This window comes from Populus alba, chromosome 11, assembly GCF_005239225.2.
Source record: "Populus alba chromosome 11, ASM523922v2, whole genome shotgun sequence".
NCBI classification, from domain to species: Eukaryota; Viridiplantae; Streptophyta; class Magnoliopsida; order Malpighiales; family Salicaceae; genus Populus; species Populus alba.
The window spans coordinates 8,924,847-8,942,799 of record NC_133294.1 but is presented as its reverse complement, the minus strand read 5'-3'; the positions used below and the strand labels follow the sequence as shown (position 1 = coordinate 8,942,799).

Below are 17,953 nucleotides of genomic sequence, written 5' to 3'. Positions count from 1 at the left end.
AATTAATGAATTAATAATTTATTGGATGAATAATATTTGAATTTGAATAAAAGATTATAATAATTACTAAATTAATGATTTGTTTTTAGCATAATGTAAAATAAAAAAATATTATTAATAAATTATTGATAAGTAAAGTATGCATAATAATGAAATGACAAAAAGTATTTTATGGTGTTTCAAATGTGCTATAAAAATACAAAATAATACAAGGATAAGAGAGATTTTTTAGTATTCTATTTTGTCTTATATATTATCAAGAAAACATAATATAAAAACACTTATTTTATATTATGCATTACTACTAAACACAATTTTATATCTATTTCATATTTTAACTTGTCTTAATTTTATATATTATTCTGTTTCATTTCATTTGTTTTAAGACAGAAATAAAATGTTATCCATGAACAAAACTAATTTTAAAAATTATTAATAGTAAAAGTAATATTTGATTTTGTAAAGAGTACTAACTTGGACTTAGAATTTGTTGTGCGAAATATGCATGTGGGAATAACATTTCCCCGTTCTATACTCGTTTTTCAGGGAGGGAATAAATTAATTAGTCATAGATTTTGGTTTACTTGTGCAACGTTTGGCTGGTAAATTTCTGTTCAGAATAAAATATCTTTTTAAAAAATTTGATTAAAATAATATTTAAAATTATAATAATAGTCATTTTTTATTTTTTTAATACAATTTTTTTTTAAATTTTTTTAATTCATCTTTAATATTAGATATAAAACAATTTAAAATTATATAAAATAAATTAAAAAAAAAATACTTCATATCCATGGAAGTTTTATTTTATTTTATTTTTTAATGGAAATAGTATTTTATGATTTTTTTTAAAATGATAGTGAAATTAAAATTATTTGTTTTGTTTCTTGAAGTGTTTTAAAAAGTTGATGTAAAAAATATTTTTTTAAAAAAATAAAAATATTATTTTTATATATTATTAAATTTTTTTTTTTGAAAAGATAATCATTACTGTAATTTAAATACTTATCAAAATATGGGGTCAAAAAGCAATGATTAATGATATACTGAATCACAATGATGAAGCCGGCCTAGATATTCTTCGGAGGACATGATCATGATGGTCTTACATAAGGTCACCATTGAAAATGAAATCCCTCTATATGCCACCACGAGAACCAAGCCAAAAAACAAGAAAGAAAAAGGCAGCTCTATTCTCGAGAAAGCCTTTGCAATAAGCCACTAAGACGTGCTTGGCACTATATTTTAAAAATATTTTTAAAAAAATTAAATTTATTTTTTTTATTTTAAATTAATATATTTTTTATGTTTTCAAATTATTTTAATATGCTGATCTTAAAAATTATTTTTAAAAAATAAAAAAATTATTAATTTACTTTTCTAAATAAAAGCACTTTGAAAAAGCAACCGCAATAACACTCCCAAACATAAGCTACAATCAGGTTTATTTGTTTTTTTAACCTCTTTCAATTTTTTTACATATAATTTTTTAGTTTTTACTCATGTATGTATTTGTATTTTATATTTTAAATCATTCATAAAATAATTTTTATAAAATTATTAGCAAAATATTAAAGAGTATTACTAAATTATTATAATGTTACCCATAAAACATTAAGAGTATGAATAAATTATTCTTTTGTAAAATTTAACTAGAATAGTGTCGTGTGTGTGTGTTTTTTTTATATTTTTTATCATTTACTATTAAGTTGTTTTAAGAATTATAATTCATAATTCCTTTTTAGTGTTTTCTATTGATTTATATACTAGTCTCGCGAATTTATCTATTTTTATTTCAACTAACAATAGATTTGTTGCAAGTGGAGCTTTGTAATTATTTTTTATTTGTTTTCTATGAGTTTATCTTGATATCATTGTGCGAGTTTAACAGGTTAACTCGAGTTGAGTTTAAATCATTTTTTGTCATTTTTTCTAGTTGATTTTTTTTTAATTTTATCCTTCAACATTAGTTTGGCTGAAAATTGAGCTTTATAATTTTTTTTAATATGTTGTTTATGTGGTTATCTTGATCTCATGACATGGGTTGCAGGTTTGGTAAATTGACTCTGTTAATTTTTTTATCCTTTTTTAATTAGACTTCGTAAAATTTTTAATTTACTTTTTATAGTGTTATCTCAATCTCATGACCGAGTTACAAGTTTAGTAGATTGATTTGGGTTGATTCAATTTGTTTTTTTTTTTATCCTTTTATAATTGAATGATTTTCACCATTTAACAACTCAATCTTCTTCTTCTTCTTCTTCTTCTTCTTTTTTTAGTTTTTTTTTTTTTTAATTTTATCCTTGAATATTAGGTTATTGGCAATTAGACTTCGTATCTTTTTTAATTTTCTTTATATTGAGTAATCATGGCCTTATGGGTTTAGATTTTTTTTTTTCTTGATTCCAACCTTCAATATTGAATCTATTAGAAATGAAATTTTGTATTTTTTTTTTGTATATAATTTTTATGAAATTATCCCGATCTTATTATTTATATCGCGAGTTTAACATGTTAACTTGAGTTGTTTTTTTAATTGATTTTTTTATTTTATTCTTCAACATTAGGTTGGTTGAAAATTATTTTCATAATTTTATTTTTTTGATTTGCTTGCTAGAGGATTATCATGGTCTTATGATATGGATCGCAAGTTTGACAAATTAACCCGAGTTGATCTAATATTTGAAATCAAATGTCATCTAATATGTTACCATATCAATATTTAAAAATAAATTTGTATAATATGCATCATATTTTGAGTTCATGAATAATTTTTTTATTAGAAAATATGTTAACAATGCTTGAATATTTTGTTTTTACATTAAAAAAAAATACTAATCTGACTTGCAACTGCAACTCAATGAAGACCAATGAATCTAGTTAACTAGCTAAAGTAAATTATATTTTTTTTTCTAATTTATATCAATAAAAAATGAATTAACCAAAGTAAGTTATAATTTATTAGATAAAAATAGTTTTTAAGAGTTACATTAAAATAAAAAAAAATTAATAAATGAATAATTCTTGAAATTTAAATATAAAGTAATTACTAAATAAATAATTTATTAGCATGCAAAATAATAAAATGAGAAAAAAAATAATTGTATAAATTTTCAAATGTGTTACAAAAAGACTAAATAACATAAACATAAAAATATTTGTTTTGATATTTTGTACCATTATATAAACCATTAACCTATGATGATATAAAAACACTTATTCTATTTGTATATTATTACCAGATACAATTTCATATCTATTTCTTATTAGTTTTACATTGTTTCACCTGGTCTTTGTTTTATATTGAGAGAGAAACCAAACACTATAATCATTTATATATTAATAAGAAATTATGTATATTAAAAATCATCCCATTCTTCTCTAGGATATATATATATATATCCACCAAATTGCCATGACTTCTCATGCATCCATGAATCGACCACCTTGTGTAGTGCCGAACCCACGTTCCTTTATATGTATGTAATCAACCAAAAAGGCTGTCGATGTCAACCCCCCACTGTTGAAAACCTTTTTTTTCCGGACAACATTAGGGTCCGCTTTCTTTGTTCTCTTTTCTAATCGTTCTCTGCAAGACTGCAACCGCCCGTGCTTATAAATCTACGAGCTGTTAGATATAGTGGTCATTTTTATAACCCCATCACTAGCATAAGTAAGCTTTTGTTGGTGCTTTTATTTTCTTTCTTTGTGCTCCTTCTGTATATCGATGATCATTTATTTGCTTTCTGGCTAAAGAATGCGAAATTCTCACTCAGTTGCATCTTTGTCTGTCATATCATACTATGCTGTACTTGTACCCCTTGCTGCTTGCTTATCCCATGAAGATGTCAAGAGTCACAAGGGCGCACAGCACAGCTTCAATCACAAGGTACATATGCGCGTGTATTCTTTCTTCAGATTTTATCTTAAGCCAACGCATTTACATGTCAAATGTTCTCATCAATCATCTTCTTCTTATACTGATCGGCTAAGTATGTGTGGGCGTTCTATATTTAACTACTGGTTATTGATATGGACTCCATCTTCCTCGCATATTCAACAGTTGAGCCCTAAGATGGTCTCGGAAATCAATCTTCACGGGGTTCTCTTATGGGCTTCCATGGGGTTCTTAATGCCTCTCGGGGTGATCACTGTCAGAATGTCCCACAGAGAGGAAGGTGGAAGAAGGAAAGCTCTAGTCTATCTTCATGTTGTTTTGCAGGTAAACTCTTTCATCTCTTTTGTAAATCGTGCATGGTTTAGGTTTTCATTAGAAATGAAAGTGGGAAGAAAAGATAAGGAAGTGGGTGGATTAAGAAAGAGAAAAGAGTCTCTTACAGTCAATGGTTGTGATAATGGAGCCTTTTTTTTGTTGTTGCTGTTAAAATCGTCATGATAGCTCGATATATATGCACTTTAACTTTAATGATGATGTCTGCTATTTTTCTCTTCCGTGTGTTTAATTAGCTAGCAGAAGAGACCTCAACGCTTTCATAAATGGAGAGTTTGAAGTTTATCTATATATAACTTTTACTTTATTTATGATGAATAAAAATACAATATGAGATCTTATAATGATTACTGCTTTTTCTTTCTTTAGATTATCTTTTCAGAAAAAGATAAAGATGATCATGAATAACTCTTGCTCCTGAATTCAATTTCTGTATGAACTAAGTCAAACATATGCATGCTTCTATTTGACATGCAGATCCTGTCAGTTCTTCTTGCCACAGCTGGAGCTATCATGTCCATAAAATCCTTTGAGAACTCGTTTTACAACAATCACCAGAGAATAGGTCTTGGACTTTATGGAGCTATATGGGTGCAAGCTGTTGTGGGATTTTTGAGGCCTCGGAGGTAATTCATCTGCTTTCTTTTGACAAATTAAAACCTATATGAGTATATAATCCACCTGCACGGTAAAAATTAAAAGATTTATCCAATTATTTTGAACATAATTTATGTGAAATGGTCGACTGCTGAGCTTTTTATAACTATATATTAACGATTCTTAATCCCTTCCTGCAGAGGGAATAAAAGAAGAAGCACATGGTACGTTGTGCATTGGATACTTGGAACAGTGATCTCTCTAGTTGGAATCATCAACATTTATACAGGCATAAGTGCTTATCATAAGAAAATGTCTAGAAGCACAAGGCTCTTAGCTATACTTTTCACAGCCCAGGTCTCTTTCATGGCTTTCTTTTATCTGTTTCAAGACAAATGGGATTACATGCAAAAGCAAGGAGTGATTCTGGGTAACATTGAAGTGCCAATCACTCCCGCAGTATGCAATCAACAAAATGATCACAATCAAAAGGTGTTGGTGCCTGAACCATGTGGCAAACGCAACTCACTTAAGAACTTATTTGACTAATTACACAGTGGGTTCCTGGGAATAATTGCTTTGCTTTCACCTTTCTGTATAAATTACCATATAATTGTATGATTTGCCAATTAATCTGTTTTTTTTTGTTTGTTTTTTGACCTTTTTGATGCTTGCACTCCATTTAATAGTGGAGTTCATGCAACAAAAAGTAGAGTGTAATAGCACAGTTAGCTATCTCGGACATCAATATCCCCTGCGGTTGTCTTTGCTAGTCCAAGATAGAGCAGTATTTGGCTCTAGAAACGGAACATTTAAGCAACTCTGCAGCTATTTCTTTGTATAAGATACTGTAATTGTAATGTTCGTCATGATTGTATTTGTGTCAGATTTGAAAGAGTGGTGTAAAGAACAAGAGAAACCTAGAGAGTGTCAATCTTTTAGTATTTTACTATTTGGATTTTTCATCTTTGATTTAACAAATTTTAAGATATTTAGTTTTTAGTTTATTTTAGCATTGAACAATAATAAAATATTAAGAATTTTATTTAATAAATTAAGATGATTTCTTTCACATGTTATTAGAATATATACAACAACATTGGGTATTGTTTGAATCTCACCATATTAATATTTTGTAATTAAATTAATAAAATTAAATTTATATGCAAGTTATAAACCAAAAAACTTTCACTTGAATTAATACATTAAAGAGTAAGTGTATTCAAATTATACAAGTTTATAATCTTATAAACAAAATCTTAATTCACAATCTATCTCTTTCTACAAATTAATCATATATATTTGGGTGAAATTATTATCCAAAATCACTACTATTGATGATAAATTATTTAATTTATCAAACAGCATACTAGTCAAAATTAATACATGTGCAAGCATAAACAACAACACCTTATTCAGATGACTTCCAAACAAGTTCAATGAACCAAATGAATTTAACTCAAATATCTCTCTATAAATACTGAACTTAGCTCTAGATTAAGAGTAAAAACAAAAAAGAAACTTAGCTTTAAAAAATGAGAGAATAAGCTATAAAAAGAGGTAAACAAAAATCTTTAAAATTTGAAAAACGAGTGCAGAACACTCTTCTTTAACCCCTATTTTATATATGATTTTGGAACCAAAACTTATAAATATTACCATAATTAATTTCCAACGTTACTAGGTTTGATTACCTGTTATAAAACCCAAATTAATCATCATGGTTTTGGCTTTAAATATGATATATTTTAGTTGAAAAATCATTTATATTTTGAAAAAAGTATTTTGAAAAAAAATTGATCAGATTTTATTATTCATAAGCTAGTCAAGACAAAATAATAGGTTGACAAAAAATAATTTTTTATAGGCCAAAGAATTATAAATCCAAACCCAAGCCCAAACATGAGTCGAGCTAGGCAGGGTCATGGACATGTGTGCGAGTCAATTATAGTTAGGTGTGCATTGAGTTTACAAGTAAAAGAGAATGATTTGGATAAATAAAAAGGAATACTTTTCATTTGAGATGCCACATCAATTATAAAGATGAGAAGTATTAACTTTTATTGTCTTTATTGTCTTCATATAGATATATAAGAGAGAGCATCTTAGACCTTAATATGGAATTTTAATCCATGACCAGTGACTTCATATGCATGTTCGCCTATATGAGAGAGAGAAGAAATTCCAGTTAGAAATGTGATTATTCAAAATATGCTAGTGGGATTAACTTATAATAAAAGAATGGTCAAGATGAAAAAAAATAGCAAGTTGGTCGAGATGAGAGAAACAAAAAAGGGCCACTTGTGAAGAAAAGAAAAGGGAGGTTATATATAATTTTTTATACTAACAAACCTATGAAAAATAGTGTTGATGATTTTTTTATTGTAGAATTATAGGATGTATTGCCCATATATAATGTTTCTATTATTGATTTGAGGATGAATCCTTTTAAAAAGAGGGGAAATGATGAAAATAAGTAAGCATCATCAAATGATCTATTAGAGGTACTTATTGGGTCTATTACAAGGTCTAAAACTAAGAAGATCAAAAATGAATTTAATGGGCTAAGTTAAGATGTTTGGGTTAAAAAATTGCAAATATGTTATACTACATCTTTATTCACTTTTTTGGCTATATATGAAGTTACAAGTAGATTTTTTATTTGGTTCTAGTTGAGATTAAAACTAGGTATTTTAAGATTTTCATCCATATATGGTAATTTTAATAAATCATTCAGATGAAAGAGAATAATATGTTTGAAGTTAGACTTAAAATCTGCTAACAAATAAGGAGAGTTAGAAAAATGACTGTTTCTATATGATTTATGAATTTCTTGCAAGGTAGAGATTTCTTGTGTACAGTGGACACATAGGTGATACCTTAAGGAATTATTTAGTAAGTATTTTCTTTATTTTGCATGGAATCCTAACTTTCCATTGATTTTTTGTTGCTAGCTTGAAGAATTAATTATCATAGTTTCCTTGTTTCCTAAGGAGTCAAAGCCTTGGTAGTACAGAGAGAGGTGGTAAAAACTTGTGTTTCCTTTGTGTTATGGATTTACTTTTTAGAAAGGTTTCCTTATTATTTAAGGACATTAGAGGTGATTTTTGGTTTAATTTTTCTTATACTTAATTTTACACTAATACGCATAACTTTCAATTTGACTGTTGGATTAGACTAAAATTTTGCTAAAAAATTTTAAAAGTCTTATTTTATATAAATTTAAAATGTGTGGTAATCGGTGTTTGATAAGGCCTTATAATGAAGCCTTATGATTTTTCTAGTTGGTTTAATTTTTTTTTTTCTATTTTGATTAAAACTTTTTTTTAGCTTTATTTAAAATGTTTTTACCTAGTATAAATAGGGTTACTTAGATTATATTTAGTTTTTTTATAGACTTGGTTTATTCATAAATAATATTGTGTGTATGCGAGGTTGCTCATACTTGTGGTTATTTATTAAACTCTTTAGAACTTATCAAAGACTAATTGTCTGTATAACTTTCTTCCTTGTACTTTCAATTGTTGATTATTTCTAATTAATGGGTTGAGGTATTTCATCCAATAACTTTGATCCCTTAATTCAAGTAATCATTAAGTCGAGTTTGCTATCAATCTAATTTTAGCTTTATTAGGTTGTTTTCTATATTGATTGTGGATTCAATGGTTGTTACTGTACATGTTCACATCAAACCTTTTTTGTAAAATTTTAAAATTAGGTCAAATGAAAGGTGACCAAAATTATCTTGCAAAAACTTAAAATCAAGTCAAATCAAAAGCAACCAACCTTATTTGTAAAAAATTAAAATCAGATCAAATCAAAGGTAATCAACCTTATTTTGCAAAAGTTTAAAATCAGATCAAATCAAATACAACCAATCTTATTTGCAAAAAATCAAAATTAGATAAAATCAAATGTGACCAACTTTATTTTTCAAAGTTTTTTCTTTTTAAAAAAACTTATGTGTTCCCAATGCAAAAGTCTTGTGAGTCCATAATTTGTTGGAATTTCAAGGAGCTCTAAAAAGCAAAGTTCTACAAGAAAATCATAGGCTATTATGCATCATAATGCTTACCTATTTAAAATATGAGTCTCCTATTCAAAATTCAATCCTCTCATTGTCAATTGAAAATGATAGCTTCTTTCTTCACTTGTCACTTAATTTACTGACCTACTTATATTTGTTAAAGTAGCCCTTCTACATGTATTGGTATTGTCAAATCTTTTTATAACATTTTGAAAAAAAAAAAATTAGGATAATTATTATTTGAAAATTGGTAACTTGCCCTCGCTCTATTATCTAGCCTAAGCCTAACTTATTGTTTTGAAAAACTTAAACTCAAACCACGTTTGGCTCTAGTCCATAAATTTCATTCAAGCATCATTTTTAGGTTACTATTTATCTTTTATTATGTTTGTTTGGATTATGTTATAACACCTTGTTGAATTTTAAGCCTCATTCCTAACATTAATTATTTCATATGTTGAACAAAACGACAGATAGCAATGCCATGACCAACAATCACCAACGACCAATAACTATTCCAGTAGTACCTAACACTCGCAAACATCATGAGCATCGTAATAGATTCTCCTCTTGTAATTGATAACCCCACATCATCTTCAACCTTCAAACCAGTCACAAAGACCCACCAAAAACAATCATTGCCACGGCCAGCTCCTTCACGCCAACCTCGTCACCATGAGAAGATTCCCTTCGTCTAACCTTTTATATTTAACTCGTCAAAACACAAACCAAAAACCACTCATTGTCAATCACACAAGCCTAGCATTAGACTATCCATCAGCCCTAGCCTTTGTGCATCTATAATCCCTTTCATTGTCAGCCTAGGCATCTCTAACAAAAGCCTTCATCATCTTCCCCAGTTCTCAACCAAAAGACTAAAGAGCAATAGTAACAAACCCGACGCCTCCAACCTCCACCACTAACAACCGAACATTAGTTAACAGTAACAAACCCGATGCCTCCAACCTCCACCACTAGTAACCAAACATTAGTTCCCTTCTCCAAACATCGTCGATCCAAGTAAAAGATAACCATCTTCCCCTAATTTTTTTCTTAAGCCCTACAATACCAATTGCTATCCATTCCATTTTGATAGCAACAACAACCGATGCTCATCCACCAATGATAATAGCATTTGCCACTAAAAACTAAGAGGGGAAAAAAGAGGAAAAAAAAAAGAGAGAGGGAAAAGACCCAAAACTTTGTGTGTTTGTTTCTCTTTTTTCAAAGCATTATCGAATGTTATCCACCCAGCTTTGATAAGCTATAAGAGCTTGTCTTTCAAAGTAAAACAATTATCAAGATTATGTCTTACAACACCATAATAAACTCATGGTTTAGTCTAACCTATACTATTTGGAATAAGGTGTTAAGAATGGTTTATGTGGGATGAGAGTTATTTTCCCTATGCTAACCATTTTTTTTTTTTCATTTTGCTCATGGGTAATAAAAATGGTGGTAAGGGCTCTTAATATCTTCATGGTTTTCTATATGAATGGTTATTGAATTGTCCAAAAAATTATTAGTTCTAAGGGATATTGGCTAGTTAATTATTGGAAAATTGAGTAGAAAAATTTAAACTTGCAATTGCTAGACTACACATAGAGATTGAAAAACTAGTGCCATTGGAATTATCGTGGTAATTTGATTTTTGTTTGTTACCCCATTGTCTCTTACAATGGGAATAATTTTTCTCGAAGTTGTGAACCTAGTTATCATTCTTCTTACTTATATATCCTCCTCTTTATTTTGTTCCATTTCTGAAATATTTGAGATCTTCCTACTCTTATAGCTTCTTATACCCTTTCAACCACAATAACTACATAAATGAAATGCTAAGATTAACTACCCAACTAGATACTCAAAATATGATGTTCTAAATGTATTTAAGAAAAGTAAAATCATTTTTTTTTCAATCAATAAGGAGTTAATTTGGGCTTTCATCCCTTGTCATCTCTAGACATATTTTTGAATGGTTGTTTCGGATTCTTTTCCATAATCCACAAACTTTAATGGTTTAGTGCTAAATCTATGTTGAATTTGTATTGTTTAATAAAAACATCCATCAAGTCTCTTTATTTTTTTTTAATCTTGGTGTCGTCATATATATTACTTAAACTATCATATTATAGTAGACTTATAGATGAGTCATTTATATTGCTTTTATTGGGTTATATAAATTTTTCCTTAATTGTTAACAATACATGCATGCTCGAGTGCATACATGTACATGCGCGCGCACCCACACACACACACACAAATATATATATATATATATATATTATTTTTCAGGGTGAAAAAAATACTAGAAAATGAATCAATTAAAAAATATCTTCCAATCAATTCCTAAATAGTTCTAATTTGGAAGAAATATTTTAATTTCAAGAAAGAGGAGAAAATATTATCCTTTAAAGCTACCAACTCATAATATTAACCACCACCACCACTCCATCATGTCATCCACCACCACAACCACCATCTTATTATTAATGTAATTACTATTTTATTATTATCTTAAATAACCTTCCATCACCACCAGTACAACAACCTAGTTATCTTTATCTGCCACCATGTTATTACTAATATAAGAACCATTTTATCATCATTTCATCATAACCCTCTAATATTATTACATACATAACAATAACCACCACCTACCTTATTACAATTATTGTCATCATCTTCAAAACCACAAAACATATTAGAAAAATATTTATATATATATAAAAAAAAAAAAAAAAAAAAAAAAAAACATATACTAGGATTGTATTCGGTTAGTGTTTAGGATGTAAAGAATAAGTACAAAGAAGATAAAAACATATTTGGTTGGATGAATATAGATAAAAATATATAAAAAATTTTATTTTTAAGATAATTTTTAAATGAAATTTTATCTTTTTAGAATAGAAATGAGAGAAGAATATATGTGCTCCATCTTTACTATATTTGCTTCTTCTATATCGATAGAAAGTGATGACCGGTTGTCGTTTGACTCAAACATCACCCAACCGACATCTCGCTCGTTGATTGAGAGGTTGATCGCCAAATAACTAATTAATTCATTTTGCAGAGAAAAACAGAAGAAGAAAAGAATGGGAGAAGCAGAAGAAGAGGGAAAGAAGAGAAGAGTAATGGTGGAATCATTAGGATGGCTAACAGAATCATCAATTTTACCAAAGAAACATCGAGCCATAGAAGGAGTTGGTGCTTCTTCCATCGTTGAACTTAAAGCCCAACTCTATAAATCCCAAGAAGAAGCCAAGAAATCTAAAGATATCTCCCCTTCTGATCTTGAATACCATCGCGCCAAGAAGATTATCCCTTCTCTCGACACCTTCTCCAAGAGAAACTCCGGCGTCGAATCCCGTGCCCTCAAGTACTCTTCTTTCGTTTCTCTTTTATTAGGGCTTTCTTTTATCTTTTTCTGATTATTCTTTTAATTTCAGGGACAAGCTTGAGCTTAAAGCAGTTAATGATGGGTCAGCTAGCTATGCTGCATTGGAGAGGAAGGCCGAGTTGTATGACAAGTTATTGAGAGGAGAGTTGTCTGATGAGGAAGAGAATGAGAAGTACTGTGTTGATTTTTTTAGGAAGGGTGTGGAACAAGATGAGTCGACGCGGCCTCGAGGGAATAATACTTCTGCTGCTGCACCCGTTGATGATGAAGGAAAAGTTGATGGTGACAGTGATGATTCTGTGTTATTCAATGCCAAATTTGCTGCGCCGGGGCGGACGGCTGGAGCTGTGGACAAAGCGCAACATCATCGTTTAGTGAGGTAAGGCTTATAATCTGTTCCTATGTTTATGTATGGCATTTTGTATGTTGGATGATCTTATTTACGAAAATTGTGGGCGGGGGAGTTGAGGTGAACTAAAAGAGGTGGCAGGTTTTGAATTAACTTGCAATTCCTGGTGACATTAGAAATGTTTCTTTGTTGAAAGCTCAGATTTTCTTGTAACCTCATGTAACGAGTTTGTCCACGCAGACGTCGAGCTAGCCTACTATTTGATAAAAATGAAACTTTGTTTGAATAGTATTTGAAGATTATTACACCAATGAAAATAAGATGTCCACCATGTGAGACTAAACCTGAAAGATAACCAGAAATTTAGTGTCTTCCAATACTTTTAAATCTTGAGATATAGAGATCCCATGAAGGTCCCTTAAGCAGACCACACTAAGAAACTGAGAAACTATTGCTGAAGCTGTTTAGATAGTGGTTTTCCTTATAAATTTTGAAATTATGATCTGTTTATGAACTCCAAAAGAATGCCCCCTTCCTTAGGGTCCTCCTATATGTTTCTGCTTAGAAAGAATATAATAAATGGTTCACAACCCTCTGCTCACCAGCAACAGCAAAAAGCCTAACCACATTTGCTATCACACAGGCTAATAGCAGAAAAGGTGCCAACATGACTCCTGTATTGAAAATACAATGCACTATTGTGCCTTATGGAGCCTCTCATTAATAAAAAAAACCTGTGGAAGTGACTTCAGTATCCAGAGCAATGCCTTAACTTGGACGGTACCTTGACTTTTCTGAATACTAATAGCAAGAGGGAAACTTAGAGGAACTGGTGGATTGAGCTATATGGGTGATAAGATTCAAAGAAAAATTATTACAACCCTAGTGGGAAACAAGATGAATTGGTGGATCAACTATATGAGTGATTAAAAAATCATTGCTCAATAGAATCCCTCACCCCCTCTTCCCAAAATCAAGATCCATTGCCTACTTTGTGACTTAAAACATTGGAAAGTAATGGTACCTTTGATATGAAAAGGCAGACCCTTGGCATCTTAACTACTCAACCAGTTGAGTGGAGATTATATTTGGTCTAGATTAATTTGTTCTGGAGGGCTTTGGGTTCTAGAGGTAAATGCATTGCCATTCACCCCAAGGCAATAATTTTCTGTACAAAATGTCCAAGATCTAAACCTTTGTTCATATAAGGCTTACAGTTCCCCTCTTTCCTGACCAAACAGTTTATTCCTTACCTTTACCCTGTTCAAACGAAATTTCACATCACTTTCTCAATATGCTTAGGCTCTGCAAGTTGCACCTTACATGAAGACCTGTCTAAATGCTAGTGTTTTAACCATACTGGAAGCCCCCCAAGTTGCTACCTGTCTAAACACTTCAGGCATCCACCATTAGACCACAAAACCTATAGATTGGAGATCACCACCAAGTGGAACCCTACATAACAAAGGCCAGTCTTGAACAACATGCTCGAGATGCTAAATAAGACCTCACTAGTTGACCTAAATGAATCCTGGTGATACCTCTTCTGGGCATATCCTTAATCTAGAAATTCCTTCAAAACATTGCAAGGCAGCAGATTCTGAAAACCCTCTCTGCTCTGAGAACCAGCCTTTGTCCTACTTTTAGCACTTTAATGGAACCTGTATTGCTTTGTGCACCATTAGATGACCAAACTGAACACATCTACTGCAGAAAGGGCGATAAGACATCACTGTGGCACATTTCCAGATCTGGAAGTTCATGTCTTTGTGTATTAGCTCCAAAAAACAATCTCTCCCCATTAACAATTACCAAAAAGGAAAAGAAATAATCTTATTTTTGTGCAAGTGGTTCAGCAACCTGTTATTTATCAAAAAAAAAAGGGGGAGGGGGGGGAGGTATCCTGATATGATTTGCTTTTTAGTGATTCTGTTACTTGATTTGTATTATAGTACGACAATCTGAATCATGTTACTGAACCCCACAGCGTAACTCCTTTTGCATCGTGGTTTTTCTCAGAGAAGTTCATGAAGAAGCCAATCAAGCCAGAAAAAAGGTAGTGGAGCTCAAGTTGCATAGACAAGAGCAGGCAGCAGCTAAACATGAGAAACTCAAACAAGCATATCTTCGCAAAAAATTGGAGGAACTAAAAGCTGCATCTAATGCAAATCAGACGTGATTAGCTGAAGGTGGGAGATTATAACCCAATTATCTTGTTGTTTAGTGTCGCTTCCTACAAGAATTTGATTAAACTGACATGAACAAAGGAAACAGTGAGATTTTTGTCACGTCTCTCTTTGTATTAATTTTAAAAGATAATAATGTGCAGCCTATTGTTGGCATTTGTATGTTTTAGTTGTACATGGAACAGATTTTGATATAAATTTTTAGAATTTTCAGATTTGGGCAACTTGATATGATTACTAGCTGATTGCCCGATGGTTCCATTTCTTCCATACCCGTGTCATCAGTAGTAGATTTGTTTTCAAGGATGTGCTGTTATTGAAAGGGCGTGGATGATAGCAGAGATTCTTGCCGTATCTGGATTTCATTTAATACTGGGAATGTGACCACCAGTTTAAGCAAATTACGAAATTTTCAGTTCCAATTCAAACTTAAAAAATCCCAAACACCATGAGTCGTGCACCTCCTTGAATGAGAACAGCCCTGTAACTTCAATCAAATAAGCAGGTTACGAATCCCTGAATTGCTGCAGCTCAAAAATCTTTCCTTTAAACCTTTGTACTCTCATTCCAAGAAAATGTCCTCAGCTGAGAGAGCATGCCGATGATCTTCAACCCATTTTTTTCATCCTAATAATCTGTCAGAAAAGGTTTGTAACCAAAATCAAGTGAAGAAGTTATATCAATTTCTTAATCAAGAGGGTTCTTGGGTTATTTGTTACTTGTTAAATGGTGCATTTGGATTTCAGGATACACGACTCCCATGGTGATCGGACCCAGAATTTCTGGATTCACTGATGCTAGCGAGAGAGCCAAAACATATTAAAAGAAATCAAAATGAAATTCACTATAGAAACAGACATCTGACAAGATACTCATTGATCTCTAATGACAGGATGATAAAAAAAAAAAAAAAAAATGCTAGGCAGAACCTAAAACGCACATGTCGAACATGCACAAACACTAATCCATTAGGTCGCCAAATTATTCACCACCGTCCACCGTCTCCACCACTTCCACTTCCACTTCCACTTCCTCATCCAGTAGGCATCCACAAGTGGAGCAATCCATGGGGCATACCAGAAGGCCTCCAAACCTGCATTGTCATGCATTGGATTGAATTATCCACTGGCTCATCTCATCTGGTTTCCACCAATCAAACAAATCACATATCTTATTTGAAGAATAAGAACTATGATGATGAGGACGAACATAATTTAATAAAATAAACACACTCCATGCTCTATATCTAATTGGAAGAGAAGATTATTAATAAAAGGATAATAACTATAATAAGAAGTTGGTCTCTAAAAAATTAAGTCAAAATACTTATGATTTTTTTTAATATTTAAGGGGATCATGACAGGTTGTTAGACATTATACTTGATTTTTAAATATAAACCAATTAATTATTGAATTGATAATAAATTAATTTGTTTAATTTATTTAATCCTATTGTATTTAAGGTTGTGATTTATATTTGTACCAACTTATTAGGAAACCTAATGAGTCACATACATAAAAATCATTGGTTAGAAATTAAAATGAGATGATTAATCAAGTATGACTTGATTGTAAATAAATTTTAGAAATTAAGGATTAGAAAGTAATTAATATAGGGAATTACAATTCTAGACCTAGAAACAATCAAGGACTTGATTGAAAAAATTTATAAAATTAGCCATTTAAAATATATGTTATATTATTTAAGAGGCAAATTAATATTTTATCATTTATAGGGTTTTTAGGTTTTTCTATAAATAAAAAGCAATACCTCTTATTTTTTATGAGTAAAGTACAGTACAGAAATATTTAAAACACAAAAGAAAAAAAAAACTAATACTTAAATGTATATTAACCCCTCTCTCCTAAAAAGATTTAGAAGTTTTTTATTGGTAGTTCGTGTGAATTACTATTAGAAATTGAACACTTATACGACTTATTGTTTACAATAACTTAGCATTAAAGCAATTATTCGAAGTTGAAAAGAACATTTGATCTTCAAATAATGTTTATATAAACTCAAAACAACTCTAAATCTGTCTAATTAGATCATTAAGACTTTCAAAAAAAAAATTGAACTACATACATGAGGTGATTTCAAGTAGTTTTCCTTGAAACAAAAGGAGGAGATTTGCATGAGAGCTTTAAATGGAAAGAAACAAAGTGTTAACAGGAGAACTGTAAAACTTATAATTTTGTCATTGTTTATAATTATCGGCAACAAAGCATTATCTTCCTTATCTTTGGGTTGTATTCCTCATTCCCACATTAACTGTTTCATTTTATTTACATAACTTTTTTAAATATAAAAACAATTATTGATGGTTATTTTAAAAATGATATTTCACTTTTACCTCTCACTTATGAGGATTTTTTTTTGTTATTTGATTTATTTATTTCATTCATTTTCTTCTTTTTTATTGAAACACTATTAAATCCCGTCATTATATAATTATTTATTATCTGTCAATTTTATTTTATTTAATTTTCAATTTAAAATCTATTGGTCCCTAGCTAACACATCAACTAAATATCCTTAAAAACCTTTTAGACCTTTAACATTTAATTCCCAAACTCTTAACCTTTAAATTTTTAACTTGAACTAAACATAACCCTAATATTATTCTTATTGCACTTGACATCGTAACAACCATCTTTTTTCTTTTAAGTTTTTGTTTGAGAAATGAGGGAAGATATGAAACATGTATGAGATATAAAGAAATCACTATTTAGTATTATAATAATTATAAACCCTGATTGGTCTTTTAGAATTCTAAACAAGGGACTGGTTATCCTAAAAGAAAGATACTATCATCCTTAAATATATATTCTACTTATGATAAACTGCATTATTTTTTGTCTTCTATTTCTAATGGATCTATTGTGCCTAATATATCAATAGTTTATTTCCATGATCATCAATGGTTAAAAATAGGTCTAGTGTAAGACCCAAGATGTAAAAGATAGATGGTTGGGCCAAAACTTATCATTTATAAGATCTAAGTCATGTTGCCATTTCTATTGTTTCCAAAATAACAACAAGTGAATGTTTATTTATTCTAAAAACAACTAGTGAATTGGCATGTCTAATAGAAAGACCAGTTATTCCTAATCGAGACCCATGACCAATGGCAGTCCTTTCAGGTAATGTTAGTAAGTAATCGAA

At 30.2% G+C, this 17,953-nt stretch overlaps 2 protein-coding genes across 4 annotated transcripts; both read left to right on the top strand.

Annotated features, from left to right (window-relative positions):
- Positions 1-3,432: 3,432 nt before the first annotated feature.
- On the top strand, positions 3,433-5,835 carry LOC118054785 (cytochrome b561 domain-containing protein At4g18260). Of its 2 annotated transcripts, XM_035066491.2 has the most exons (5): positions 3,436-3,673; positions 3,846-3,889; positions 4,064-4,222; positions 4,709-4,857; positions 5,029-5,835. In XM_035066491.2, the coding sequence occupies exons 3-5, from the start codon at positions 4,076-4,078 to the stop codon at positions 5,375-5,377; spliced, it is 645 nt and encodes a 214-aa protein (XP_034922382.1). In that variant the 5' UTR covers positions 3,436-3,673; positions 3,846-3,889; positions 4,064-4,075; the 3' UTR covers positions 5,378-5,835. The 2 variants fall into 2 exon arrangements, with proteins under 2 accessions (XP_034922381.1, XP_034922382.1); XM_035066490.2 differs by having other exon boundaries at positions 3,433-3,889.
- A 6,072-nt stretch (positions 5,836-11,907) lies between these two features.
- Positions 11,908-15,524, top strand: LOC118054784 (uncharacterized protein At4g18257). Of its 2 annotated transcripts, XM_073412208.1 has the most exons (4): positions 11,908-12,231; positions 12,302-12,631; positions 14,621-14,790; positions 15,002-15,524. In XM_073412208.1, the coding sequence occupies exons 1-3, from the start codon at positions 11,948-11,950 to the stop codon at positions 14,778-14,780; spliced, it is 774 nt and encodes a 257-aa protein (XP_073268309.1). In that variant the 5' UTR covers positions 11,908-11,947; the 3' UTR covers positions 14,781-14,790; positions 15,002-15,524. The 2 variants fall into 2 exon arrangements, with proteins under 2 accessions (XP_073268309.1, XP_034922380.1); XM_035066489.2 differs by lacking the exon at positions 15,002-15,524 and having other exon boundaries at positions 14,621-15,000.
- Positions 15,525-17,953: the final 2,429 nt, after the last annotated feature.

Bases quoted from the DNA above. Each gene is read 5' to 3' on its own strand.
- LOC118054784 (XM_073412208.1), top strand. From the start codon at position 11,948: ATGGGAGAAGCAGAAGAAGAGGGAAAGAAGAGAAGAGTAATGGTGGAA. The intron at 12,232-12,301 runs GTACTCTTCTTT...TTTTAATTTCAG, and splicing joins GTCGAATCCCGTGCCCTCAA to GGACAAGCTTGAGCTTAAAG. The intron at 12,632-14,620 runs GTAAGGCTTATA...GGTTTTTCTCAG, and splicing joins CAACATCATCGTTTAGTGAG to AGAAGTTCATGAAGAAGCCA.
- LOC118054785 (XM_035066490.2), top strand. From the start codon at position 3,758: ATGCGAAATTCTCACTCAGTTGCATCTTTGTCTGTCATATCATACTAT. The intron at 3,890-4,063 runs GTACATATGCGC...CATATTCAACAG, and splicing joins AGCACAGCTTCAATCACAAG to TTGAGCCCTAAGATGGTCTC. The intron at 4,223-4,708 runs GTAAACTCTTTC...TTTGACATGCAG, and splicing joins ATCTTCATGTTGTTTTGCAG to ATCCTGTCAGTTCTTCTTGC.